Source organism: Halichoerus grypus, chromosome X (assembly GCF_964656455.1).
Source record: "Halichoerus grypus chromosome X, mHalGry1.hap1.1, whole genome shotgun sequence".
NCBI lineage: Eukaryota > Metazoa > Chordata > Mammalia > Carnivora > Phocidae > Halichoerus > Halichoerus grypus.
In genome coordinates this window covers 15,940,467-15,968,059 of record NC_135727.1, presented here as the reverse complement: position 1 = coordinate 15,968,059, position 27,593 = coordinate 15,940,467, and the positions used below count along the sequence as shown (strand labels likewise).

The following is a 27,593-nucleotide window of genomic DNA, read 5'->3' as shown; positions in this document are numbered from 1 at the left end:
TGGGGTAAATACCCAGTAGTGCAATTGCTGGATCGTATGGTATCTTTGCAAATTGATTTTCTATGTATCAAAGTCTCTTCCATCCAATTCAGACAGCTTCTTCCAGCCTCAATGCAAAGCCCAGTCTGTTTCTTTTAGGGAAGGCAAGTGCTTGAACTTGAAGATTTTATAAGTAGCACAGAGAACTTCCTCCTTTATGCTGGGCATGTCAGTAACCCACTGGTCTCTGTGCCAAGCTCTAAGGAAAGCAGGCATCCTTGGTAAATGAATTAGCTCTGCCTGTATCACACATTACAGTATAAATTTTACTTTTCACAACTTCATAGAGAAGCTGACTCCTTGAGGTACTTAGAGCAGATGCTCTGTGCATTGAGCTTTATATTTTTAACAAGGTTATTGAGGTACAATTTACACATCATGCAATTCGCCTGTGTTAAGTGTAGAATTTGATGCGTTTTATGGTTTTAACTTTTCTGGTGTCATTTCAGATGGGGACAGCAGGTATGGGCTACATGTTGGGTATAAACAAGAGAGACTGAAGAAAACCTTCCAGGACAAATTGTTGACACCATCCCTCAAGTCGACTGCCACGAGTTCTACCTTCAAATCTTCAGGCTCTGCACAATGCACTCTTTCAGAAATCAGCTTCCCAAATGGTGAGAGAAAATCTATGCTGTCTACCCTTACATTCCAGAAATATTGAATTAATGTGAGGCCACATACGTGGTCTTGGGAGATACTACCTCCTCAAAACTGAAAACACGTGTGCATGTATATACTTGGGCTCGTTCCTGGCTGAGAAAGTGCATATAGAAGCACCTAGTGAACTTAGTAAGTGCAAACCTGGTGGGTTATTCAACTAAGATGGGAGGGAAGAGACTAGAGGTCAAAACAAATTCATGCGTAATTCAAAACAACGGTCAGAGACTGTGAAAGCCAGAAGGAACCTTAGACAATGTCTAGTGTGATCCCCTCATTTTCCAGATGAGGAACCTTAAGCAGGGAAAGGAAAGGGGTCTTATGGACACTCACTCACCATCAGCAGCAGAACTGGGGCCGGAACTCAGGTGGCCTGGCTCGCACGCCACCAAGAACACCCGCTGAGCTGCACGACACTCTTAGTTGCTCAACTTCTTCCATAGAAAGCTAAATTTCTAGGTACAGAGATAGTTGTTGAGGTGGAAGTGGGTATTAGAAGGGAAAATGTAAGGAAAGGATTGATCTTTTTAAAAAAGATTTTATTTATTTATTTGACGGAGAGAGACACAGCGAGAGAGGGAACACAAGCAGGGGGAGTGGGAGAGGGAGAAGCAGGCTCCCCGCCGAGCAGGGACCCCGATGCGGGACTCCATCCCAGGACTCCGGGATCATGACCTGAGCCAAAGGCAGACACTTAAGGACCGAGCCACCCAGGCGCCCCAGGAAAGGATTGATCTGAAGGCCCAAAGTGAAGGGAAAAGCAAAGGAAACAAGAACTTGGGAATTCAAGCTGATGTTGTGATGCCTCTGTGTTGTGTACTTCCAGCTGGACAATGGTGCAGTGACCTTTGGTTGCCTTTCTTAAGGACCAAAGTCGATTCCAGTTCACACATACAGAACAGCTTTGGCGGCCCGGCTGTAGTCATTCTCACACCTTCTCAGGGCTGTTGGTGGGACTGCCACTTGTATTTTTCATTATGTTGGCTTCACACAGCAGTTCTATTTCCAAGATCTGCGGCCAATCTGGAATCAGCATGGTGGGTAAAAAAAATAGAGGCACCAAGGGGCACCTGGCCGGCTTGGTTGGTAGAGCATGCGACTCTTGATCGCGGGGTCATGAGTTCAAGCCCCACGTTGGCTGTAGAGATGACTAAAAAGATTTAAAAAAATAATAAAATCTTAAAAAAAAAAATAAAGGCACCAAACTTGGAGTCAGAAGGCTTTGGTTCAAGTCCCAGCTCTGTCACTAACTCTGTGACCTTGGACACATCTCTCCCCTACTCAGAGCTACATTCTCTCCACCTTCAACATGAGGAGGCTGGGATGGGTGGATAATCTCCAAAGTGCCTACCAGCTTCTGGACTGTGTGGGGCAACATTGTTTCCCAGTTTAGGCTGGTTAACTAGTGCACTGTCTCAGTCTCCTTCTCTGTATGGGAAAGTTGATGCGTATGGAAATACACTTTCCATGCTCACAAGTGTCCATCACTCTGGCCAGCTAACTTGCAGATACGTTCTGGTGCTCATATGGAGGCACTGGGGAGCCATAGCATATAATAGAGGGCAGGAGTTGTGGAAGCTGCTTAGTAGATAATAGTTGAGGCTGATAGGGAAATATCATTTTTGCAAAAGGGTTAATTGGTATTGGCTCTCCTGCTGTCCCTGGGGGATATAGTTTCATTAGCAAATATATGGCTCGAATGTACGTGTCTTTCTTTGGGGGGGGGGCGGTAGCCCACCGTGCCTAGGATTTTAGGGTTGTTTTTAATACCATGCCCAGGATTTTAGTGTTGTACCAAGCGATAGATCCGGAGAGCCGAGGGGCCTGGGGCTGTGACCGTGACTCAGCTGGTAGGGCAGGTAGTGTAGCCTCTTGGGTCACAGGTTCCAAATCTGCAGTCTGGATGTGGCCCTCAGAATATCAGAGCTAGCAGCTTAATTTCCGTTAGCACAGAGTGAAGCCGAGCCTTCTGGACCACTGGGCGCTCTCAGGCTTGACAAACGGCAAAGGCTTCCGAGCAAGAATATCAGATTCACAGGGGCTGTAGATATGTGTGTGTTACCAGTTTGTGTTGTCCCTTCCTGAAGGCCTTCAAGGTTTGTCCAGGAATATCCTCCCCTAGGTTAAGGTTACTATGAATAATACAGCCCGTTATTCACAATGCGGGAAGAACATATGCACTTGTAATGGCCCAAACAGTGCTGTTGGGATGAATGAATTTACCCTGGATCTGTATAAACTATCCAAGGAAAGCCCCGCCACATTTACTTCCTTTCTAATTCCTCTACTCGCTCCTTCGTGTGGTAAAAAAAATGTCTGATGCTTCTACTATCTGCGAAGTCCCCGATGCCACGGCTGAAAATGTTCTTTTTTTCTTTAACGCAGGTGACTTTGATGAAGATCCCTACTGTTTCTCTCCCTTGAGTTGTGAAGTTGTGCCTAATTATGTGGGAAGAATATTACCTGTGGAAGTCAAAATGAGTTCCACTCACAAAGATTTCTTGACTAATTCCCAGCAGAGATACCCACCTCCCCCCAGCCCCAGATTAGGGAAAATGTTGAGTTTGTAAAGCCATCTGCTCTGACTTTTATTCTAAATATTATTTTGGAAGGAGCAGAATGAAATAGCATTTAGTGGATATTAAAGTCAGAATAATTCTCCTATTTATTGTTATAGCTGTTTCTTTCTTTTTCTAGGTAAGATTTGAGCCTATAGTTTTGGTATATTCGGGGACACATGTCTACAGGACTGGAGATTTTGTTTCAGAAACTCTAAGTGTCCTATCCTGAAAGAAAAGAATCAAGATCAGGGTCCTTACTGCACTGAGAATGAAATAATTTCAGGTGGCCAAAGTTTTTGGATATCCAGTTGGCTTGACACCCACAGGGGAAGTAGGAAGAGTCACAAGGTCATACCTTTTGGGAACAAATATCCTGTTGGCCTGTCATGACCAAATATCTGAAATTCCCATTATTCAAGTCACTCTTTGATTGAATCCCTTTGTTGACATGTAAACATGTTTTGTGAAGAGGGTGGCTCATTAATCCAGAGACACCAGTGAACTCCTTAGTGGGGATGGATTTCTCAGCCAAGACAGCCCCTGAGGGGACAGTGAGCAGGGTTCTGAGGAATGTAACGAGCAGTTGCTGCTTGAGGCTGGTGGTTCTCTCTATGGAGGAAGGGACAAGTCAGGGTGAGCGGGAGAGTGCTGGGATAGAGGTGAAAAAGAGTCACCCAGAGGCAACAGTGAGCGCGGAGGATGAATTCTGCCTGCTTTTTGCTCTGTAGCTAAGCTCGATGCTGTGTGGCCTTCTTTTTTTTTTTTTTTTTTTTAATTTTATTATGTTATGTTAGTCACCATACAATACATCATTGGTTTTTGATGTGGTGATCCACGATCCATTGTTTTCGTATAACACCCAGTACTCCATGCAGTACGTGCCCTCCTTAATACCCATCACCGGGCTAACCAATCCCCCTCCCTCCTCCCCTCTAGAACCTTGTTTGTTTCTCAGAGTCCATAGTCTCTCATGGTTCATCTCTCCCTCCAATTCCAACCCCCCCATTTTTCCCTTCCTTCTCCTAATGTCCTCCATGCTATTCCTTATGTTCCACACGTAAGTGAAACCATATGATAATTGACTTTCTCTGCTTGACTTATTTCACTTAGCATAATCTCCTCCAGTCCCATCCATGTTGATGTAAAAGTTGGTATTCATCGTTTCTGATGGCTGAGTAATATTCCATTATATATATGGACCACATCTTCTTTATCCGTTCATCTGTTGAAGGGCATCTTGGCTCTTTCCACAGTTTGGCTATTGTGGACATTGCTGCTATGAACATTGGGGTGCATGTGGCCCTTCTTTTCACTACATCTGTGTCTTTGGGGTAAATACCCAGTAGTGCAATTGCTGGGTCATAGGGTAGCTCTATTTTTAAATTTTTGAGGCACCTCCACACTGTTTTCCAAAGTGGCTGTACCACCTTGCATTCCCACCAACAGTGTAAGAGGGTTCCCCTTTCTCCACAACCTCTCCAACATTTGTTGTTTCTTTCCCTGTCCATTTTTGCCATTCTAACTGGTGTAAGGTGGTATCTCAATGTGGTTTTGATTTGGATTTCCCTGATGGCTAATGATGATGAACATTTTTTCATGTGTCTGTTAGCCATTTGTATGTCTTCTTCAGAGAAGTGTCTTTTCATATCTTCTGCCCACTTTTTGACTTATTTGTTTTTTGGGTGTTGAGTTTGAGAAGTTCTTTATAGATCTTGGATACCAGCCCTAGTACTAGAAGTCCTAGCAACAGCAATCAGACAATTTCAAAAAGAAATAAAAGGTATTCAAATTGGCAAAGAAGAAGTCAAACTCTCTCTTTTCGCAGACGACGTGATACTTTATGTGGAAAACCCAAAAGACTCCACCCCCAAATTACTAGAACTCATCCAGCAATTCAGTAATGTGGCAGGATACAAAATCAATGTACAGAAATCAGTTGCTTTCTTATACACTAACAATGCAACTGTAGAAAGAGAAATTAGAGAAACGATTCCATTTACAATAGCACCAAAAACCATAAGATACCTCAGAATAAACCTAACCAAAGAGGTAAAGGATCTATACTCTAGGAACTACAAAACACTCATGAAAGAAATTGAAGAAGACACAAAAAAATGGAAAAATATTCCATGCTCATGGATGGGAAGAATAAACATTGTTAAAATGTCTATGCTACCCAGAGCAACCTATACTTTCAATGCCATCCCGAACAAAATTCCAATGACATTTTTCAAAATGCTGGAACAAACAATCCTAAAATTTGTATGGAATCAGAAAAGACCCCGAATCGCCAAGGAAATGTTGAAAAAGAAAAACAAAGCTGAGGGCATCACGTTGCCCGATTTCAAGCTATATTACAAAGCAGTGATCACCAAGACAGCATGGTACTGGCACAAAAACAGACATATAGACCAATGGAACAGAACAGAGAATCCAGATATGGACCCTCATCTCTATGGTCAAATAATCTTCGACAAAGCAGGAAAAAACATGCAATGGAAAAAAGACAGTCTCTTCAATAAATGGTGCTGGGACAATTGGACAGCCACATGCAGAAGAATGAAACTCAACCATTCTCTAACACCATTCACAAAGATAAACTCAAAGTGGATGAAAGACCTCAATGTGAGGCAGGAATCCATCAAAATCCTAGAGGAGAACATAGGCAGTAACCTCTTTGACATCGGCCACAGCAACTTCTTTCAAGATACATCTCCAAAAGCTAGTGAAACAAAAGCAAAAATGAACTTTTGGGACTTCATCAAGATAAAAAGCTTCTGCACAGCAAAGGAAACAGTCAACAAAACAAAGAGGCAACCCACAGAATGGGAGAAGATATTTGCAAATGACGCTGTGTGGCCTTCTTAATCCTCTCCCAAATATTGCTACTGAGCCTTCCCAGCCAGGCAGGTTGCTCACATATGGCCTTGGGTAGCAAGAAATAAAGAGATAAACACTTTGGAAGGATACACAAGCAACTGGTATCAGTGGTTGCCTTCAGGAAGGGGAACTGGGTATCTGGGAAGAAGGGAGATTGACTTTTCGCCCTATGCCTCTTGGTATCTTTTGAATATTTTACTGAGAGAATATATTGCTCTTTAGGCAATAAATGGGGGATTGGACCTTTCCAATGAGAAAGAGCTGGCTTCAAATCCCAGCTTTGTCACTTCTTAGAGTTGAGACCCAGGGAAATAATAGTAATAGTACATTCGTTGTAGAGTTCAAGTGAGACTTACATGAAGGCTACATATTTTCAAGCACAGTGAAACACAGTACATCTTAACCCCTTTCTCTTTATAACCCACTAACCCTCTTACCTCTGATCCCCTTGTAGCCCACCGACCGTATTTGCCCCATTAAAGCTACCACCTTGGATCCTGTAAGCAAGAGTTAATGCTGACTACTAAATGGACCAGAGCACTGGTGTCGGTCACTGGTATGAAGCTCATAGACTCCCCTTCGCCCCCTCTACCATCTGAGGTAACATAAGAAAACGTAGGCAGGCCCTTAGGCCCCCGGATACCTGCCTCAGAGTCAATCCCCTTGCCTACGAAATTTTGCTCTTGAGGTAATCCCACAACCATCGTTTTCCATAGGTCTGTATGTGTACTTTTTTTTGTAGGGGAAGGTGAGTGTGTGAGTGTGTGTGTGTGCATGCGTGCGTGCGTGCGTGTGTGTGTGTGTGTGTGTATGTGTGAGAGGACTAACAGAATGAACAAACTGTGTCTTGAATGTTGGAAAATGTCTTAGAACTGACAATATTGTCACCTTCATTCAAAAAACAAATTTAGGGACAGGACTTGGGTATAATTAGCAAATCTACAAATACATACATTCTGCAAATGCTTTGACTTGGGGGATCATTTTGGCTGCGAAAATACCCATGACTGTTGTGCTCCTGCTGGAGCGATGAATGTACAGCTGTCTCTAATGACCTGACGTGCTGTCAAGAACAGAAACACTTTATAGAAAAGTTCATGATTCCTGTCATGACTCCTCCTACTAATTAGTAAAACATGGGTTTTCCACAAATTAGACAACAACTTGAAATTATAGGGAAAACACTGATTAAACATCTCTCAGGCATCCTTTGGTTTGCTCTTCCTGTGTCCCCAAAATGGCTGACACTTGTGTGAAGGCAGGCCCACATGATTATGGAAGAGACCCTAGAACCTTTGTCCTGCTTTCAATCAACAATCCACCCCCAAGTATTCATTGAGCCATGACATGGAGAGAAAGATTCAGATGTGTCATCCGTAGGTCACTACCTCCAACAGCTTACCGTCCACTTGAGGAGACCAGATACACACACTAGAAGAGTCAACGATTGAAGCAGCGAGGATATGGTGGAAGAGTAGTGCTTCACAGGCAGTAAATGATGTGGTTTTTAGTCATGCTGAAGGTGGGGTATTCTAGGCTTGGAGGGGGGCAGCTTCGGTAAGGCAGGATTTCATTTCTCAATACCACAGGCAAATGTTCTGTATGAAGTACAGGTCAGAAAATTTACAAAGCCCCTTTGGAGCTGCAAGGCATGGGCTCTGTCTTCTGATTCTCTGCTGTGTCTTAGCTACCCTGAGGGCAAGCTTGAAAACACTGAACAGTACTACACTTTATCTGGACCAAGTCTGAAGAATGAAGACCTAGTGTAACAGGCTCCATCCAATCTTCAGCCTAGTACCTGAATCTTTACTTGTTTTGTCAGAAGTCCCAAAGGTGACGGTGACCATCTGTGATGGTCTGCCTCCCCTGAACCCAGAAACACGGGGAGGTTGGTGGCTGGAAGGGTAAGAGGAGGTAAGGCTCGTCTCTTTGACAGCTCAGGCCTATCGTTAATAGATGTCTTTCTGGTCCTGACCCTCAAGCATTTAGGGGACATGATGAGTCTGGAGCCATGGAGAAAGGACCTAGTTATACTTCTGTTGATTAGAGAATGAGATGGATTAAATTCATTCTTATAATGTCTGGCACCTCATAGGCCCTCCGTACATATTCATCATACATATGGATGAATGAATGGTCTATAATGCAGAGTACTGTGAAAGCAATGGCTGACTTCCTTATCTAGGGTTTCTTATCTTAGCGCTAAGTAAACCTATGTTACCCACGCATATGTGAGCCTCATGAGGGCAGAACCCTTGTCCGTCTTGTCAATTGCTCTAAAGTCAGTGCCTGACACACTGTTTCAGTCGAGGCTCTTTGGTGGCTAGCGACCGAAACAAAATGTCTTTAAATTGACAATATTGTCCGTTCTGGTTACCCAAGGGAAAGGGAATTGGTGGAATGGGCTTGGGGAACTCAAATAATTTATGGGAAGTTTAAAGAATAGGGCTTGAAAAAAAGAAGTCTGCAGATCAGGAACCATAGGGGTAGCTTCCTAGCCAGGAAACATCTTGTAAGGGCATCAATCCTGGGAAAAATAAAGAGTAATTTCTTCTATCCTCATGTTGTCGGCTTAAGATTCAGAGTCTCACGAGACTGCTTCTGATCAGCTGAGCTTAGATTTTGTGCTGCACTAAGCAGTCGGATGAGAGATATGGCAGAAGAAGCCTTCTGGTTTGGGTAGTGGTAGGACAGGAGCTTGGATTTATCATCCCACCAAGAACACCCACAGTGGGGGAGATGTCATTCTGCAAAAAGAAATGAGGGTGCTGTTAAGAATGGACAAGTAGGTGGGGGAAATCCCCCATTTGCCCACTGCACACAATACAGGACTGAGTGTATTTTGGTTGAATGAATGGCTCATTCAGTAACATACTTCTTCAATAAGAGTGCAACCATGCTTGGAAGAGGATTTCCCCCCACACACACACCTCATTCATGTATTCACTTGTTTTTTAAAGGCTAGGGTATATCAGGACATGTTGAGAAAGCTGAAGAGTTCAAAATAAGCATCCCGGGATGATGGAGAACAGTGCTATTATAAATGGTGATTTTAAGAGATCTTGGGTACACAGGTTGACCTTACTCTGAGGAAAATCGATATATGAAAACGAGCTTGGTGGTCGATGGTGTTGCCCCATCTCTCCAGAAGACTTCACAACTCATTATATTCTTGGAGTGCCTGGGAGGCTCAGTTGGTTAAGCGTCTGCCTTCGGCTCAGGTCGTGATCGCAGGGTCCTGGGATCCCAGAGTCCCGCATTGGACTCTGCTCAGTAGGGAGTCTGCTTCTCCCTCTCCCTCTGCCCCCCCTTCAAATAAATAAATAAATAAAAATTTTAAAAACAACTCATTATATTCTTCTGTGAAGCTGCTTCACCATACTGCTTTCTAAAAGTTCCCCCACATATCTGAAAATATATTTTGAACCCAACTTCTAGGACCCTTCAGCTCTGATTATGGAGGGCTGGGTTGTCTGAGAAGGAAGTGAGAAGGAATGCAGCTTACATTCTCCAGCTCACCATACTATTGGCAGGATAGTAACAAAGTGAGGTTCATAGAAAAGGGGGAGGCATATGGCACTCAGGGCCCTGCATTGAAAGACTCTGGTGTGAGTATAAAAAAAAAGAACCAGAAGACATGAGTAAGTGGTAACTTCAAATATTGAAAAAAATTCATCTCATCTAAATATATAAGAAAACTACAGATGTTTCCTTAACATATGCAGTCCTATGCAAATGATTATGTAAATTAACCAAAAAGTTGGAACTGGCAAATTCCCAAGTTTCCAAGATTTTTCTTATGTTAACCTAGTATTCATCATAGATGGATGGATGGTTGGCTAGATGTAAGGGTGGATGGATAGATAGATAGATAGATAGATAGATAGATAGATGATAGATAGATGATAGTTTTTCCCTTCAAAATGTTGGCCAGCTCATCCATCATGCTTGGTTGTGGGCAGCAATGGGAGTAGAAATGGAAATGAATCTGAGTTGCAGTGAATTTTGATGAAGGCCTAGTTCATGCAAGAAAGATTTTTAAAAAAATCCTCAGCCCACAAATTCCCAGAGGAATGGCAAACTTTAGAGGCAGTTACAGGGGAAGAATGAAGACCTAGTGTAACAGGCTCCATCCAATCTTCAGACACTGGCCCTTTCAGGGGTAGAGATGGAGGGGGATACTTTGTGGTGGGTCGGACTGCCCCAGCCAGCATCATCTGGGTCTTTCATGGACTGAAGAAATGAGGTTGTGAAGACTGACAGCAGACTCTAGCTGTCTTCCATCCAGAAAGTCCTCTCCCACACTTTATTGACCGCAGATGGTAGTGTAATAGACATACTCTTCTGCACCTTGACTTTTTTGTTAGTGTTTTTGTTGCATCACATTTAACAATACATCAGGACACAAAGAGCTTCCTTTTTTCTAAAGGCTGCATTGTACTCCATGGGATGGCTATACCATAACTTTTTAAGCAGATTCCCTAATGACGGTTTCCAAGCTTCTGCTCTTTCAAATAAATGCTGCAATACATAGCCTTGTACCTGTGGAAAAAAACAGAAATCAGGTTGTGGACCTGAGGTTGGGAGAATATTTCCTAGTATCGGGGCCAGTAACTATGTAGCTAATGAGGGAGAATATTTCCTAGTATCGGGGCCAGTAACTATGTAGCTAATGAGTGGTAGAAGAGGAAAAGAAGTAGAAGAAGGTAAAAGAGTCTGCCTCCTTTTGACCTGAGTCTAGAAATGAGAGCAAGTAAAGGTTTGAGGAAGGTCTGAAGTTCTTTCTACCCGTTATCTAACCAAGTACAGCATGCTGGGCATTATAGGCACTTCCTCTGTGCCCAGTTCTATGCCATGGAAAATAGAACAACGAATAAGCCACAGTTCAACCCATAACAAACTGGGACCATCCTTGGGGTAATAAAACATCCACACCTGTAACAATCTGTCCACAGTAACATATGTTCACTCCTCAAATTGTGTGATAGGGACCTTTAGGTATAATACACAGTAGCCCCTTAATTATGAATCTAATCCCACAAATACTTATTGAGCATCCACTCTGATTGAGGAACCAAACAAGACAGATACAGTTCCTACAATCGTCTGGGGAGACGGAAAGTGAAGCGTGCAATCACAATCCAGTGTGTGATACTCTCATCCACTACAACTGAGGGTTCCAATTTACACAGCTGAGGAGAGGACAAACAGGTATGGCCTCTTTGGAAAACTGTTTTGTAGCTTCTAATAAAAAGTTAAACATACTCTGTGACCCAGCCTTTCCACTCCTAGAAAAATGCAAACATATGTCCGCAAAAAGACTAGCACACAAAGGTTCACAGCCACTTTATTCATCACAGCCAGGAAAGTGCAAACAACTGAAACTGCTCACCAACAGGTGAACGGAAAACGGTGGGCTGCTAGTACAATGGAGTACTATGTAACAGTAACAAAAGAATGAACTCTGGGTATGCGTAACCACATGGATAAATATAAACAATATGTTGAGTCATAGAAGCCAGACACAAAAGGGTATATAGTGCATGATTTTATTTATAAAGGCAAAAATAACTGATGATTCTAGAAGTCACAATCGTGGTGATCTCTGGGGCAGGGGGACGTCCTGGGAAGGTGCAAGAGGGAACTTCTGGGGTGCTAGAAATGGTGCAGATCTTGGTCTACATGGTGGTTACACAGATAATATATACCTATAAGAGTTCATCCAGCTGCACACTTGAAATAGTGTACTTTATGCATTACTGTGTGTATGCTGTGTCTCAGTTGAAAAGTGGAAGGCAGAAAGTCGCACACTTCTTTGGAAGGCACGTTTGCGGTATCTGTCCAAATGTGTATGTACATATACTCACCCCAGAAATCCCATTTCCAACATTCTATCCAGCACAGGAATACAAAGATATATGGACAAAGTTTTTTTTTTTTCAGTTTTATTTCTTTTTCTTATGTTCACCTTTTATTTTTTAATTGAATATAATTAACATACAATGTTATATGAGTTTCAGGGTGGCTCAGTCATTAAGCGTCTGCCTTCGGCTCAGGTCATGATCCCAGGGTCCTGGGATCGAGCCCCGCATCGGGCTCCCTGCTCTGCGGGAAGCCTGCTTCTCCCTCTCCCACTCCCCCTGCTTGTGTTCCCTCTCTCGCTGTCTCTCTCTCTGTCAAATAAATAAATAAAATCTTAAAAAAAATAATAATAATTCTACATATTATATTATTCAGTGCTCACCACGATAAGTGTACTCCCCATCTGTCATTACGCAACGTTATTACGATATTATTGTAATATTCCCTCTGCTGTACTTTTTGTCTCCGTGACTTATTTATTCTACAACTGGAAGTTTGTACCTCTTAATCCCCTTTATCTATTTTTTGTCCGTGGGCAAAGTTATTTACTGAAACCTTGGAATAGTGAAAACTGGGAATAAACTAAAGTCCGGCGATATCCTAATACATAAATAAACATGGCCTATATGTAATATGGGATGATATGCAGCTGATAAAAAGAATAAGTTATATCAATATGATTAAAACTGTAAAGATATCCACAATATATTTTTATTCTAAAAAGCCAGTCGCCAAACAGTACATATAGTATAATAAAGTATGTGTACAAACAAAATTGTGTGCGTGAATGCTACCCTCCTTGTCAACTGTGGCTTACCTCTGGGGAGAGTGACTGGTGGGGGCTTTCAGTTTTTAGTTTAAATACTCATGTATTGTTTTCATTCTTATAACAAGCATCTATAACTTTTGTAATTTAAAATTTTTGTAATGATCGGAATATATACAGTGCTATGAATTTCCCTGGCTTGGGAAATCAAATGGCTGATGATGCCCTTCACTCACTAAGGTAATAATAGTGGAGGTGATCAGAGGGGGGGTTGGTGAGAAAGATGATAAATTCAGTCTTGGACATCTGGTTTTGAGATGCAGATGTCTGGAAGGGAAGTGACCTGTAGGTCTGGGGCAGAGGAGAGCAATTAGGGATGGAGACCAAGATTCGGGGATATGGATGGCAATCCAAGCCACTGTAGGAATGAATGAGATTACAAAGGGATAGTATGTGGAGGAGTAAGGGGAGCAAAGGGACCCAGAAATGAGGAACATCAAGGAACAGACAGAAGTGGATCAGCCTGCAAAGGATACCTCGAAGGAATGACTAGAGAGGTAGGAAGAAAATCAGGAGTATGAGGTGTCACGCAAGCCAAGGAAAGATAAGTTCATGATGGACAAAGTACTCAGTGGTGACAAATGCTGGTGCAAATGGACATATGATAAGGAGAGAACCGTGTGTTCTGGATTTAGTGACAAGAGAGCTTTGGTGAGATCCAGGAGGTCGTGTGCATATGGGGGCAAACGTAACTCTTTAAATAAATGTAGTTGCTAAGTTGCAGGAGTTGGTCACTGGAAGGGACTGAGGTTGAGAGGGATCTTTTTTTTTACGTAATCTTTTAAAGATTTTAATTTTAAGTCATCTCAACACCCAATCTGGGGCTCGAACTCACAACCCTGAGATCAAGAGTTGGAAGCTCTCCTAACTGAGCCAGACAGGCACCCTGAGAGAGATTTTTAAAATGTAGTCTTAAAATCAGAAAGACTTGAACACATTGACGTGGTGATGGGAAGTAGCTAGAAGAAGTGTAGAGACCCAAATATTGAGGGGGACAGGGTGTAATTTAGCCACTAGAGCAAGGAAGGAGGGGGATGGGATCCACAAGAAGGAAGGAGAGGGTGGGTGTAGATGCAGGCAAATGGATAGAGTTGGTACAAGGAATTCAAGGGCGCTCTCATCTGATAGCTACTATTTTCTCCACGAAGTAGGAGGTGATAGAACCTGCTGAGAGTGTGGGGAGAAGTGATAAGATGGAGAACAGGAGGAAGTGCTGAGGAGGGAAACAGAAGAATTGGGAGGCCTCCTTAAAGCTCCGCTTGCTGTGAAGGACCATGGTCTGTGTCATTTGGGGGGATCATGGGAGGCCATCTCCTGGGAGTAAGGGTAGAGGTAGAGGGTCTACATGACGGCAAAATCTCTGACCAACTAGATTGATGGATTCAAACCCCTAGTCGATTCAGTGAAGAAAACCTACTCCTATAGCTACTCAGCACCGCAAGAACCCCAATTCTGCTTACTGCCTTAGCTGAACATTTGGATGTCATTCCGTCACCGGAGGCTCTCGAGTGTGTTGGAGCAAAGGAGACCCTACCAGGAGCACTTTGCCATTCTAGTCACAGCTCAGAAGTGGCCCCTTTCCTATTCATGCCCGCACCTGCAATTCTGTTCTAAATTGGAAAGCGTTTTATTGCAGCATTATTTATGGTGACAGGAAGTTGGAAGCAATCTGGCATTCATCACCAAGAGGGTGGAGAGGCAAAATGTGGTTGGAGGCACACTCTGGAGTAGTTTTCAGCAATTCGAACCAGAGGATTCGATGTACATAGAGCAACATGCATAGGCTTTTAAAACATCATGCTGGGTAAAAAAAAAAAAAAAAAAAAAAAAGCAAGAGACAGAATAATATACATAACCATATCATTTACAGAAATTTAAAAAGACATTTACTGAAAATGAGAATACACACTTTGTAAGAACACATACAAACAAAAATAGAGTACTTAAACAGAAGAGAAAGGTTGCCAGTGAGGGAGAGGGGAGCATGTGAATGGAGCGTGGGGGTGACAGGCAGTAATAAATAAATTAAACCAGATACCAATCGTGAGCTGGGTTTGATGAACTCAACCCTCTGCAGCTAAGGCACTACCTAAATGCCGAGATAAAGAAACAAATGGAAACACTTCCTAGCCTCTTGAAGACTTTGTTTCCAGCCACACCTTACATCCAACCCAGAGTAACGAGCTCACCCAGGAGGATGAGCTGGGGGAGAGCGTGCAGGTCATGTAGGGCTGCCCCTCCCCTCACCGTTCATTTTATGGATGAGGAGACTGAGTCCCTGAGAAGAGAAATGACCAGGCCAAAGTCACGCCCTCAGTTGCAAAGCTTAGACTAGACCCAGGCCTCCTGGGCCCAGGACTCCTTTCTCCTGACCACGCGTACCCACTCAGGAGAATTCTCCCATGTTTTGCTGTTGTTTGCTTCTTTTTGTGTGTGTGTGTGTGTGTGTGTGTTGTTTGCTTCTTAAATGAATTCGACTCCATCTTGTGGTTTCTGCTTCTTTCATATATTTTTTTAATTTAAAAATAAAAGCTGGAAAAGAGTGTGCTGCCTTGACCTGCCTACACAAACCAGTGAAACTTAGCTGATTGCAAGAGTTCTCAACTATTTTTTTTTTTTTAATTTACGGTATACTCCCGAACACTAGAATTTGTGGGAGCGTGCTTCAAGGGGTTTCAAAAGTGTACTAAGCAAGTCAGTAATACCAACAACGCAGTCCCTTCTGCATTATAACAACGCCTCACGGGGCCCGAGGAGGCATAATGTTTATCTATGTGCTTCTCAACACATGTCAACCTTGGGTCATGGTTTGAGTAGAACACTTCCCTGCCCTGACCACCCTAACTTATATACCCAGGAGACAAGTGAACGTGAAAGCTTTCTGGAGACCCGGGTGATACTTTTCTGCAAGATTTGTTCCATGTATTTGATGTTGCCCTATGCCTCCTCCCCCTTACACAAACTGAATTCCAATCTGTTCTATATTACATGACCTACTCAACTCAATGTTCTTTAGGACAGTCCTCATCATAACAGGTTGTATGCTCAGTGTCACAAAACTACAGCGCTTTCTTGGCACTCAGGAAGGGTTTGGGGCACACCTGCTGAGAACCACTGCTCCAGGCTGCAATGAGATATACTTAAGGGCAGGGGCTTTAGTATCAGAGACTCCAGAGTTTAGATGTGAGACCTATCACCATGTAACCAACCTTTGGCAAGATACTTAAGCTTTTTAACTGGAGCCAGTAAACATAAATGGGTCTGCTATATGCAAGGTACTTGCCCTCATGGAGCTGACATTCTAATAGGGGGAAATAGACAACAAACAATTAACATAATAAATAAGTAAATTATGTGATGTTGGTAGGATATTTGGGCATTGGGTTGCCGGGGAGGGGCTACAGGTGGCAGTATTAAATGGAGTGATCAGGGTAGGTCTTATTGAGAAGGTGACATCTGAACAAAGAGAAAAGGGAATTAGCCACATGTCTATGTGTGGTAGGGAGGGGTATTCTTGGCAAGATCAAGGAATGGGGAGGTAGCAGTGGGGGTAGCAGTGAGAAATAGTTGAATTCTGGATATATTTTGCAGGTGGATCCATCATGATTTCATGACTGATTGGGGTATGGTGACTGAGAAAAAAAAAAAGATATCAAGAATGACCCCAAGGTTTTTGGCCTGAACGATGAGAAGAATGGAGATACTGCCTACATCTGATAAAGAGTGCAGTTTGAAGCAGGTTTTTCTCTTGTCTTACTTTTTCATCATGGGGAAAGATCAAGAGCAGTGTTTTGGGCACATTGAGATGTCTATTGGAAATCCTAGTGAAGATGATGTTGAGCAGGAAGTTGGATACACAAGTTCAAGGGGGAAGTCTGGGCTAGAGGTATAAATTTGGGAGTCACTGGTGTAGAGATGACTTCGTGAGACCCCCAGAGGAGTGAGTGGAAATAAGAGAAGAGCCCCAAGGACTGAGTCCTGAGGTCCCACAGCATGGAGAAGTCAGGGGAGAGGCCCGAACGGCAAAGGAGACTAAGAAGTGTCTGAGAAGTTGGAGGAAAACCAAGACAGCATGGTGTCCTGAAAGTCAAGGGAAGGGAGTGCAGCAAGGAGGAGGGAGCGATCCACCATCTTCAACGCTGCTGATGGATCAAGAAAGACTATGACTGAGAACTGACCCATGGGCTGGGAATGGGAAAGCTCTCGGTGACTTAACTAGAGCAGGTTTTATGGAGTAGTGGAGGCAAGAACCTAACTGGAGTGGCTCTAAGAAAAAAACTGGAGACAGGGAATAGAGACAGCTCTTTAATGAAATGTGCTGTGAATGGGAACAAAGAAATGTGTGGTAGCCCTACCTTGCTCCTCTGTCAAAAAGGACTAATCGTCTTGCCTATGTCTCAGTGTTATTGAAAAAATTACAAGGGGCGCCTGGGTGGCTCAGTCGTTAAGCGTCTGCCTTCGGCTCAGGTCATGGTCCCAGGGTCCTGGGATCGAGCCCCGCATCGGGCTCCCTGCTCCACGGGAGGCCTGCTTCTCCCTCTCCCGCTCCCCCTGCTTGTGTTCCCTCTCTCGCTGTGTCTCTCTGTCAAATAAATAAAATCTTAAAAAAAAAAAAAAGAAAAAATTACAAGACTCAACAAAACGATTTTGCCTACTAAGACAATGCATGTAACATGCCTATCACACAGTAGGTCCTCAGTGAATGGCAGCCATTATCTTTACGTTGTTTACACTGGAATCGAAAGCATGTTCTGACACCTTTTTTACATAATACAGACTTTAATGTCTTAGACCGATGTCTTAGATGAGTCATTGTGTAAGGGAAACAAACGAACAAAAAATCTCAGAAATAAGTTTTGCTGTAGTGCACATCAAACCACATCTCACAAGATGACCTCCAAAGAACACATCTGCTGAGTTTTCATCACATTTGTGTTCCCTAGGATATAGTAATTATATGTAACTACCAGAGGCCTAAGAAAAAAGCTTCTTTCGAAAACACAATCTTCTCTCAAAATGGGACAAGCATCTCCATTAGCGAGCATGTCTCTTGAGTATCACAAGGCTGTAAAGTTGCCTCCTTTTTTCCTGTACATACAATATTTTTTCCTCTCTCATCCCCTAAGTGCCACGTTAAGTGCCCTAGAAGGAAACTGACATCTGAGATGTTTTCTTTTTCCTGTCCAAGCTGACGCTCCCTCTAAACTTTTTTTTTTTAAGATGGTGAACAAACAGTATTACATAAGCGTTATGAAGACTGAGCAGTCTGGAAGAGAGTTTAGTTGTGAAAGAAAACACAACTTAAAACGAAGTGAACCTGACCGGTACGTCTCGGTTACACAGGACCGTTAGGGTGCCGTATGTTAATTAGGCATGACTGGTGAGCAGTTGGCATGAGTGATTCGAATTAGTTATTGTTTTACACAGCCAAGTCTGATTGCATCTTTCCTCTGTTAATTTTCCAGGCACTAATATTTCTATTGATGATGAGAATGTGTTCCAAAACAGCACATTCTATTGTGTGTGTTTATTTGTTAATTCCTTCCTGTTTCAAAGAGAAGGAGCTCTTCCTTTCTAACACCCACCCTCCCATCACCCCCTCAGCGACCTACCACCCCGTGACGCAAGTCTGTCCCTCTCTGCTCACAATGCCCAACGCTCTGGCATATTAAGCTTCCTTCCCCAGGCCCTGGCTCCTCCTCATGCCACCGCCCCTCTTCTTTCTGCCAACACCCAACCCCTCACAGTCCCCACTCTTCCTTCCCCTGCGACCGGGCTCCGTGGTCCCCTGCACCACCGAAATTGCTCTGGCAAAGATCACCGGGGACCCACTGATTGGCCAATCTGATGACCCCCTCCTGCACCCCAGCCTCTATCCTCTCCAGTCTGACGCATCGTCCTCCCTCAGCTTCCTTGACAACTAACTACTCGGTCCTGGCTCTCCGCTTCTCCCAGGGCCCCCTCCTTAGTCTTGATCTCTTGCTTTGTGTATTCTCCCTGGGAGAGGGACTTCGCTTCCAGGGCTTTCCTTATCAGGAACAGGCTTGTAACTTTCATGTCTGTATCTGTAGCCCAAAGCTCTCTATTGAACTCCAGCCCCGTATTTCCAACTTTTATTGGACTCCTGCCCCTAAATGACTCATAAACTCAAACTCCACGTGTTCACATCCAAACTCATTACCTTCATCCCCGTCTGCCCCAGTCTGTCCCAGTGCCCAAACTGGAAAGCTGGGAGTCTGTCTCTGCTGCCTCCAACATCTGGCCACCCGCATCTAATGTGCTCCACAGTTCCGAAACGACTCTGGAATGCCTACTCCCCTCTTCTTCCCCAGGTACCACGGGCTGGGTTCAGGGTCTCCACATCTTTTAAGCAGAGTCCCTCCTGCCCCTTCCACCCCGCCCCCCGACTCTGCTGACTGCAACCACCCTGAACTACATAGCCTTCCCCCAATGTCTGATCATCTCTTACACTAAGGAGCCGAGTCTAACTTACACTTCTGAAATGTATTTCTTATATTGTAGAAAACGCCATCTGTGTTCAACCTACAGTACATGCGGCCTCCAAGCCAATTATGCTACATAACTGAATATTCAGTGCAAGGAGGCTCTGCAATGTGCTTTGTTGTGCTAACAGGGCCGGGAGGAGCCCCTTTGGGTCCCCGGGGCTCATCGGCTCATCGGCTCATCGGTCTGGGACCGGCCTCCCTCTGCCCTTCCCCGGAAGTATTATGCAGATTATAAAAGGAAGACTAATGGCTGGACTTCATTCAGGGGACTCCTGCCTTGCTCTGTGCAATGGAGGTGTGTAAAAAGAAAATGCCCCTTCTCTCCCCCAAAGCAAAAATGGAACCCCACGGCGAGCTGGATAAAGCAGGTCTAATTCCTGACAGCAGCCTTTCCCAGCGCCCTCCACTCAACCCATTTGGAGAGAATGGATCTGATTGCGGTTCGCTCAGCTCATTGTTAAGGAGCATTCAGATTTAACAAAGGTGTATTTTAAAAATGTCTTTGTCTCGTGGTTACATTTTTCTTTCCAGAGAGATCCTAGCATAGTACGGTATTTCTTAGATCTTTCCCTCATCTCTCCAGCCATCATCCCAATGCAGATCTTAATTATCTCATTCCTGGGCATTTATAAGGTCTCTGCAGGTCCCGTGTTTGCATGGTTCCTCCCCGCCCACCCCCAAAGCCGGTCACTCACTTATTCAGGGGCCTGTCCCCTTAACAGGCACTCATTGAGTAACAGGTTAACAAGCACTAACTGAGGAACAGCTCCGGATTGACACCCCCCCACCCCCCCACCCCCGCACTAAGCCTGGAGATTGGGGAAGGGGAAGGAGATATCTGGAAACCAAGTGCCCACAAAAGGTCTACAGTTCAGCGGGGCGTTGGACACCTCTGCCTAGAGAGACACCCTTCTCTGTGTGAGCAGCTCCTCATGTTTCCACACCCACCTCAAAGATCACAGGCACAGGTGGTTTGCTGCCCCTCTGTCCCCTCCCCAGCGCTTTGTGTACACCTCACTGGGGGTGCTCCTTGCATTGGATTGGATACTCTCTCTTATCCTATGACAGTGACCTCCTCGAGAACAGGGACTGTGGGACGCGCAGGGCTTAGTGGGCCAGAGATGGCTCAAGCAGCACCACCGGAAGAGTCAAAACGAATGCTAAACTGAGTTGCAAGCCGAGGGCCATGGATCATATCACAGCTCAGGTCGGGAAGGGGTACCTGAGAGTCTGCCTCTCTAACAAGCTCCCAGCTGAATCCCATGCCATCAGGCCAAGGACCACACTTTGAGCAGTGAAGACTCCAGCTCACGTTCGCTACCTATCTTCAGGCCTTCTAGTCCCTGGAGCCAGGACCCCCGTGTCCAGTTGGGTAGAGATGCCCAGTACCAAGGTAGCCAGCCAAGGAGGATGGCAAGGGTTGAAATCTGAACCCTGCCCACCAACCCTTGCACCCTGGTACTGGCCACACGTGCTGGAAGGAAGGGGCACCTTCCCCCCCTTTGTTTCTGCAACGCACAAAGGCTCAGGAAGTTCCGTGTACCCCCGGGACCGCACCCATCGGAAGCAAGCACCTTTTCTCTAACTCATACAAAAGCGCCATATGGTCTGGCCGCCTCGGCCATGGGGGATAGCCCAGCCCACTGCACACTTTATCCTTTGCTCCTTTCTGACTGATCACTCAGGTCGATGATTCTGTGTACAACTGGATTTTGCTCAGCCACTATCATGCGTGCCCCGCATTTGTGGATACGAAAGAAGCAGCCGAGTACTCCTCATCACAGGACGTGGGCTCCGGCCCCAGCTCCTTTCTGACTCACTTCACGACTTCAGGCAGGGCGCATAAACCCTCTGAGCCTTGGCTTCTCTGGGTTATTGTGAGGATCAAAAGTGATAACCTAGGGGAAAGCCCTTTGTAAATTGTAAGGTTCTGTACAAATGTTAAGGATTATTACGAAGGGGTTAGGTGGCATATCTTTAAATCCCTTTGTAATTCTCCCTGGCTCAGAAGCACGGTGCCCTGCCCGTGGTGGCTCCGGAGCCCACGACTGGTTGCCTGGCTGCAGGAGCGGGTCCCCTCCGCATTCTTTCCAACGGAGCGCAGCTCACGGTGCTGGGGAGGAACTGTAACTCAACTCCATCGGCGGGCCGAGGCGGCAGGAGGACGAGCACGGTGGCCTCACAGGGAACAGGAAGGAGAGAGACACCAACGGAAAAGACACCAAGTTCCCAAGAATTTTTTTTTTTTTCAAATTCAGAGCGTTGACTCACCTGTTTATATGCTAAAAAGAACCCCCTTATTTTGATTTCGGAATACTTTCTCTCCTAGTAGTCAAACTTATTATGGAATAAAACATTTTGATAATTGCTTTTTAATATGATGAAAGGTTGGAACCTTTTCCAATGACAAGGAAATGAGAGAATATAATGGAATGATGTCTTGTAATTTTTATAACTTCCAAATAGCAAATGAGAGAGTCGTTCATTTATTCACTGAAGTTTCCTTCCAGAATCACAGAAGTACTCCTACACAGCAATTAGGAGGGGCAGATGAGTGTTTAAGCATTAGCTGTAACTTGTCTTTCTGGGGAGGAGGGGATTAGGTTTAAGCTGCTGGCAATGGGGAAAGTTAATTAAGAAATAGAAAATTTCAGTTATTACGTCCCTGTATTCTGCAAAGGTTTTCTAAATTGAGAAGTGAAATAAACCATCACTGTACTTTTCAAGAGTTTGCTTTTAAAAAAGGAAGCCAAGGTAAATAATCGAAATGTTTGTATTTTAAATATTAATCTTTGTTTTAAAAATACGGTTCTTCAGGGGGATGTTTATTATCTACCGCTTGTCAAAGTCCATGGCTGGGCAGCTCAGTGGGCGGGACGCCCGGAGCCAGCAATGTTCAGAGCCCCCCCACCCCGAGGTCACAGCCAACCCTACCAGAGTGCGTCAGAGCTCACAAAGGGTGCCGGCCAAGGTCGGGGAAGGCTTCAAACAGAGCCTTCCTCCCTGGAAGAGATAGCCCAGAGTTGATGATTCTCAGTGCTACGTTTTCTTTAGACAGGGAGAGATTTGTAGCCCATCGTGAATTATTGTCTTGATTGCCAGAAAAGCCAGACCGACTTCAGCTTCCAGAGGCAGGAACTTCCTCACCTTCAGTCCCTGCCCTGTCCCCCCTTTCCTGATGGAGTGGCTGATTTTTCCTTCTTATCTTTCCTCTCACTGATCTGGGTATATGTTCTCTGTATGTGTGTGTCTGCCTCTGTCTCTGTCTCTCTCTCACACACACACACACACAGACACACACACACACAGTAAGCCCCTTCGAATCCTCTTTAGAAGTTGGTTTAAGTGAAGTTGATTTGGAAGTTAGGTTTAAAGCCAGGTGACTCACTCAACAGCATATCCCAGCGGGCAAAGGTTACTTCATCTTCTTCCTTGAGTCTTTATTTCTTTTTGACACTTCTCTTCTTCATCTCTACTTGCCATTTGTTTTCTCACCTATGTACGCTGCCAGTTAGCTCTGAGAAAGGAATAACAAAAATTTAATGGAAAGGGCAATGTGTGTTTGTATCCTGTGTATCTGAGCTGAGACTAGTGTGCTTCTGCCAAGAGTGAAAAAGCAGAAAATGGGATTTTGAAGATGGATTTTTATTTCTTACTGTTAAACCAGGAGATTAGTGGTTACAACAAAATCACTCACTTGCTGTCTTCTTCAGCCACGTCCTCATTGTATATTTGCCCTGATCTAAATATATGTGACTTTCAAGCTACGTCAAATTCTTTTTGGAAACAAGATGTGTGCAAATAAAACAAGTTTTTGTCGGGCACGGGAGGTGGTCTTGTCTGCTGTTTTCATGTTTTATATGCCATGGTTTGTCTCCATCATTCATTAGCTCATCATTCAAAGCCATTCATTCATTCATTTGATAAGCATTCAGCAAGAGCCTTACTTTGTGCCAGATCCTTTGCCAGGCTCTGGGGACGCAAAGATAAGTAGGACAAGATAAAAAGTCCATGTCCTCAAGGAACAGGGTCTGAGGGAGACACAAAAGCGCCCTCACGGAGCTTACACATTAGTAAGAGACACAGACATGTTCACAGTAACGGCCATATCACATGTGATTTCACTGCCCTGAAGGATACGATTAAAGCTGCTGAAGGCAGATGGGGTGCAATGGTGACTAATTCTCAGTCGAGGAGGATGAGGTAGGCTTCACGGAGGAGGTGGCTTTTAAGTAGATCCTTGAAAGATGAGTTGGTTCCTGTGGCGGGGAAGGGGAGGGGGTGATGGAAAGGAAGCTGGAGCACCCAGAATGCTGAGCTCAGGTGTTTGTAGGCACTACTTGGTCCTCGGGGACCTTCTCAATTGGCTCCAGCCTTCTTCCCATTCGGTTCCGCCCCACAGTGACTGCACCTGCTACCGCAGCCTGGTTCTCAGGACGCAGTTAAGACTTATACTGGTCCTTCCGCCTCTTTCTACTCCTGGCCGCCTTGGGGAATGCCCCGTCATAGCCTCCAGCCCTTGGCATCCAAGTCCAACCACTTTTGGTCTATATCCTCACTGGTCCTCTGCCTCCATCGCCAACTTCCCTACATGGGCAAGGAGGGACAGAGAGCAGCGTGCTCAGACAGTCAGACAGGAACTCTGCTAGTTGGCATGGTGCTGCGGGACTATTACAACTTTCCTGGCAGTCTACCTTGTCCTAGCTAGAGACTTGGCAGGGGGTGGGGGTTCTTGCACCAAAGGTCACCCCAAGAGGCAGAATAAGAATGCAATGAAGCCAGGGCGCCTGGGTGGCTCAGTCAGTTAGGCGTCTGACTCTTGATTTCCACAGAGGCCTGACTTTCATCTGAAATACATTTATTTTTCCTGGGCTTTTTAGTTATGTTGGGGGAGGGAGAAAATTTGGAGACACATCACTGATATCTTCCGGCATTTCAGGATAACAGCTTACGTTTTATCCATTGTCATTCTCCTTCACTTCCTTTTCCTTTCTTCCAGGTTAGCGTAGTGAACGCCACACAGTATGTGTTCAGGTGAGACAGATCCGGATTTGGATTCAGGCTCTGCCACGTATTAGTCTTATGACCTCAAGTCATTTCATCTCTCAGAGCTTTAATGGCTCTTCCCGTAACATGGAGTCAATAAGGAGCACCTGCCTTATAGGAGATGTGGAGATGAGATAGGATAACCCACACGAGGCATTCCACACAGGGCTGAGACATAATATGTTTACAGTAAGTATTTGTCGTAGCTGTTGTTATTGTGATCATTGTCATTTCATTATGCCTTTTCTGATATCGACATTCTCAATTCTATTCTTAAAGTGTTATCCCCATGGTGACCAATATTAGGATGGCTGAGGACAAAGTGGCTCAAAGATCTCACAGATTAAAGTAAGTATAAGGGTCGTTGGTCATCTCTACTTAGAAGTTCAGTACCGTACGGACGCCTGGGTGGCGCAGTCGGTTATGCATGGGACTCTTGGTTTCGGCTCAGGTCATGATCTCGGGGTTGTGAGATCGAGCCCTGCATCAGGCTCTGTGCTCAGTGTGGAGTCTGCTTGAGATTCTTTCCCTTTGCCCCTCCCCTGCTCGTGCACACACTCTCTCTCTAAAATAAATAAATCTATTAAAAAAAGGTTTAGTGGGGCACCTGGGTGGCTCAGTCGTTAAGCGTCTGCCTTCGGCTCAGGTCATGATCCCAGGGTCCTGGGATCGAGCCCCGCATCGGGCTCCCTGCTCCATGGGGAAGCCTGCTTCTCCCTCTCCCACTCCCCCTGCTTGTGTTCCCTCTCTCGCTGTCTCTCTCTCTGTCAAATAAATAAATAAAATCTTTAGGGAAAAAAAAAGGTTTAGTACTGTAACTGACATCAGTTAGAGAACAGCCATTGACCATCACGTTCCCATGAATTTATCTGGTATTATCTCTGAGAGATGATCCAGGAGTGATGGATGCCCCAAGATAACAATCATGTATCCCCAAACTTTCCCCTGCCCCCTGTATACCTAAAAAGCTCAACACTGGGTGTTGTAAGTGATGAACCACTGAATTCTACTCCAGAAACCAATATTGCACTGTATGTTAACTAAAATTTAAACAAAAAAATAAAAATACAAAATAGATAAAAAGCTCAGAAAAAATATACTGTAGACTCAAACAGGAAATACCCGTTTCATTGGCCAGAGTTACTTTAATAATCTCTTAAGGTCCCATAGTTTCAAGGGAACTGACACTATACCCTTGGATTTCAGCACAGAATGTTGCTACTCTATTGTGCTTTTCATCTAACAGCATTGGCAATGACTTGTGTTGGACATGATTGCTCCTCTGTCTTTTTTTTTTTTTTTTTTAGAGAAAGAGAGCAGGGGCAGAAGGGCAGAGGGAGAGGGAGAGAAAGAATCTCAAGCAGTCTCCATGCCCAACACACAGCCCAACGTGGGCTCGATCTCATGACCTTGAGATCATGACCTGAGCTGAAATCAAAAGGTGGGCACTTAACCCACTGAGCCACCCAGGCGCCCTGTTCCTCTGTCTTAGGGAAGACAACTTGGCCCAGGTAATTGGTCATTTCTTTGATAAAATTATAGAAACCTTTACTCAAAAAACCCCATTTTTATTTATTTTTAAATATTTTATTTATTTATTCATGAGAGTCAGAGAGAGAGAGAGGCAGAGGCAGAGGGAGAAGCAGGCTCCCCGCCTAGCAGAAAGCCCGATGCGGGACTCGATCCCAGGACCCTGGGATCATGACCTGAGCCGAAGGCAGACGCTTAACCATCTGAGCCACCCAGGTGCCCAAAAAAACCCATTTTTAAAATCACAAGCCACTGCTGGTGGATCAAAGTAGAAGGCTACACTTACTTAAAATGGTTATCTAATTATGTCTGTGTTGTTTAGAAAGTTTTGAAAACTAATGGACTAAATGTACTGACTCGTAACTATTTTTTTGGCCAACTGTGTCCCTTAAAATTTCCTCAAGTAGATAATGATTGCAAAGCGACTGACATTCCCTTCTATTTATTAGTAGTTGGGGGCAAGTAGTGAGAAGCGCTTTTGCAAGATAGAGTCAGACACAAATTTTGCCCCTCCCTCCCTCATGTCAATATCCTGAAAAGCACCAGATAGAAAATATGTGGTAGTTTGGGCTATCTTCCACTGCATCTAGCATACCAAAGCTATACTACCCTGCTTCCCGGTGAGAGAAGATGTCTCTCTTCTCTTTTGGTTCCGTCGTTACACCCTATCAGAGGGGAACTTAAAGGAGAGCTGTTGAGCTCAATGCCTTCCAAGAGCTCTCATTGACGCATAGATGGTCCCTAAAGCCACGGGACCAGATAATACCACCTGGTCAGAGAGAAAGAGGACTCTAAGGAATCATGACATTTAGAGGTCAGGTAGACAAGAAGCCTACAAAGGACACTGAGAAAGAATGACCAGTAAGATAGGAAGGAAAGCAGAAAGTATGATGTTGTTCACTGACATCATGAATGGAGAGAGTTTCAAGGAGGGAGTCATCGATGGTCTCACATGCTGTTAGCAGGTCAAGTAATTCGAGGACTCTAAAGGGTCCATTGAAGTTGGGAACGCAAAGATTGTTGATAAAATTATTCAGGGCTGTGTCAATGGAGTGATGGGAAAAGAAGCCAGATCCTGAGGGAGCTGAGGAATGGATGGGAGGTCAGGAAGTGGAGACAGCACAACGTGTGAAGACTTCTGCCCCAAAGGGGAGCAGGGACATCTTGGAGGGGATGTGGAATTATATGATCTTTCTAAGAAAAGAGATAATAGAGTATGTTCAAATGCTGAATGGGAATGTTCTACTAGAGACGGAGTGATTGAAGATGTAGAAAAGAGGGGGATAATGAAAGGAATCAAAGCCTCGAGTGAGTGGGCAGAGTTGGGATACAGATCACAGTGGTGAGTTTGGTCTTTGTTGGGAAGAGGGAGATGTCTTTCATCCTATCAAGAGGAAAGAGGGGCAGTTGCAGATTAGAAACGTGGGTTTGGTGATGAGAAGACTCATTTATTCAATGAACAGGTACCAGGCACTGTTTGGGGCTATATCTGAGGATACTGTGAAATAGGCAAAGTCCCTGTTCTCATGGCATGGAGTTTTCATTCTAAGGGGAAAGACGTGTAATGAAGAATTTAAAACACGTAATACACGATACAATTTCAGAGACAGAAGCATTATGAAGAGCCATAAAATAGGGTAAAGGGTTAGTGGGTAGTTGTGTGCACAGGGAAGTGAAGTGGTT

General features: G+C 44.5%; 1 protein-coding gene across 1 annotated transcript in view; it reads left to right on the top strand.

Moving 5' to 3' along the window:
* The window catches only part of ADGRG4 (adhesion G protein-coupled receptor G4), an 84,153-nt gene extending 80,884 nt beyond the window's left edge, over positions 1–3,269 (top strand). Inside the window, exons 20-21 of the mRNA XM_078064877.1 lie at positions 489–656; positions 3,085–3,269. Of these exons, the coding sequence (XP_077921003.1) occupies positions 489–656; positions 3,085–3,269 (353 nt within the window). The remainder of the gene's footprint in view (positions 1–488; positions 657–3,084) is intronic.
* Positions 3,270–27,593: the final 24,324 nt, after the last annotated feature.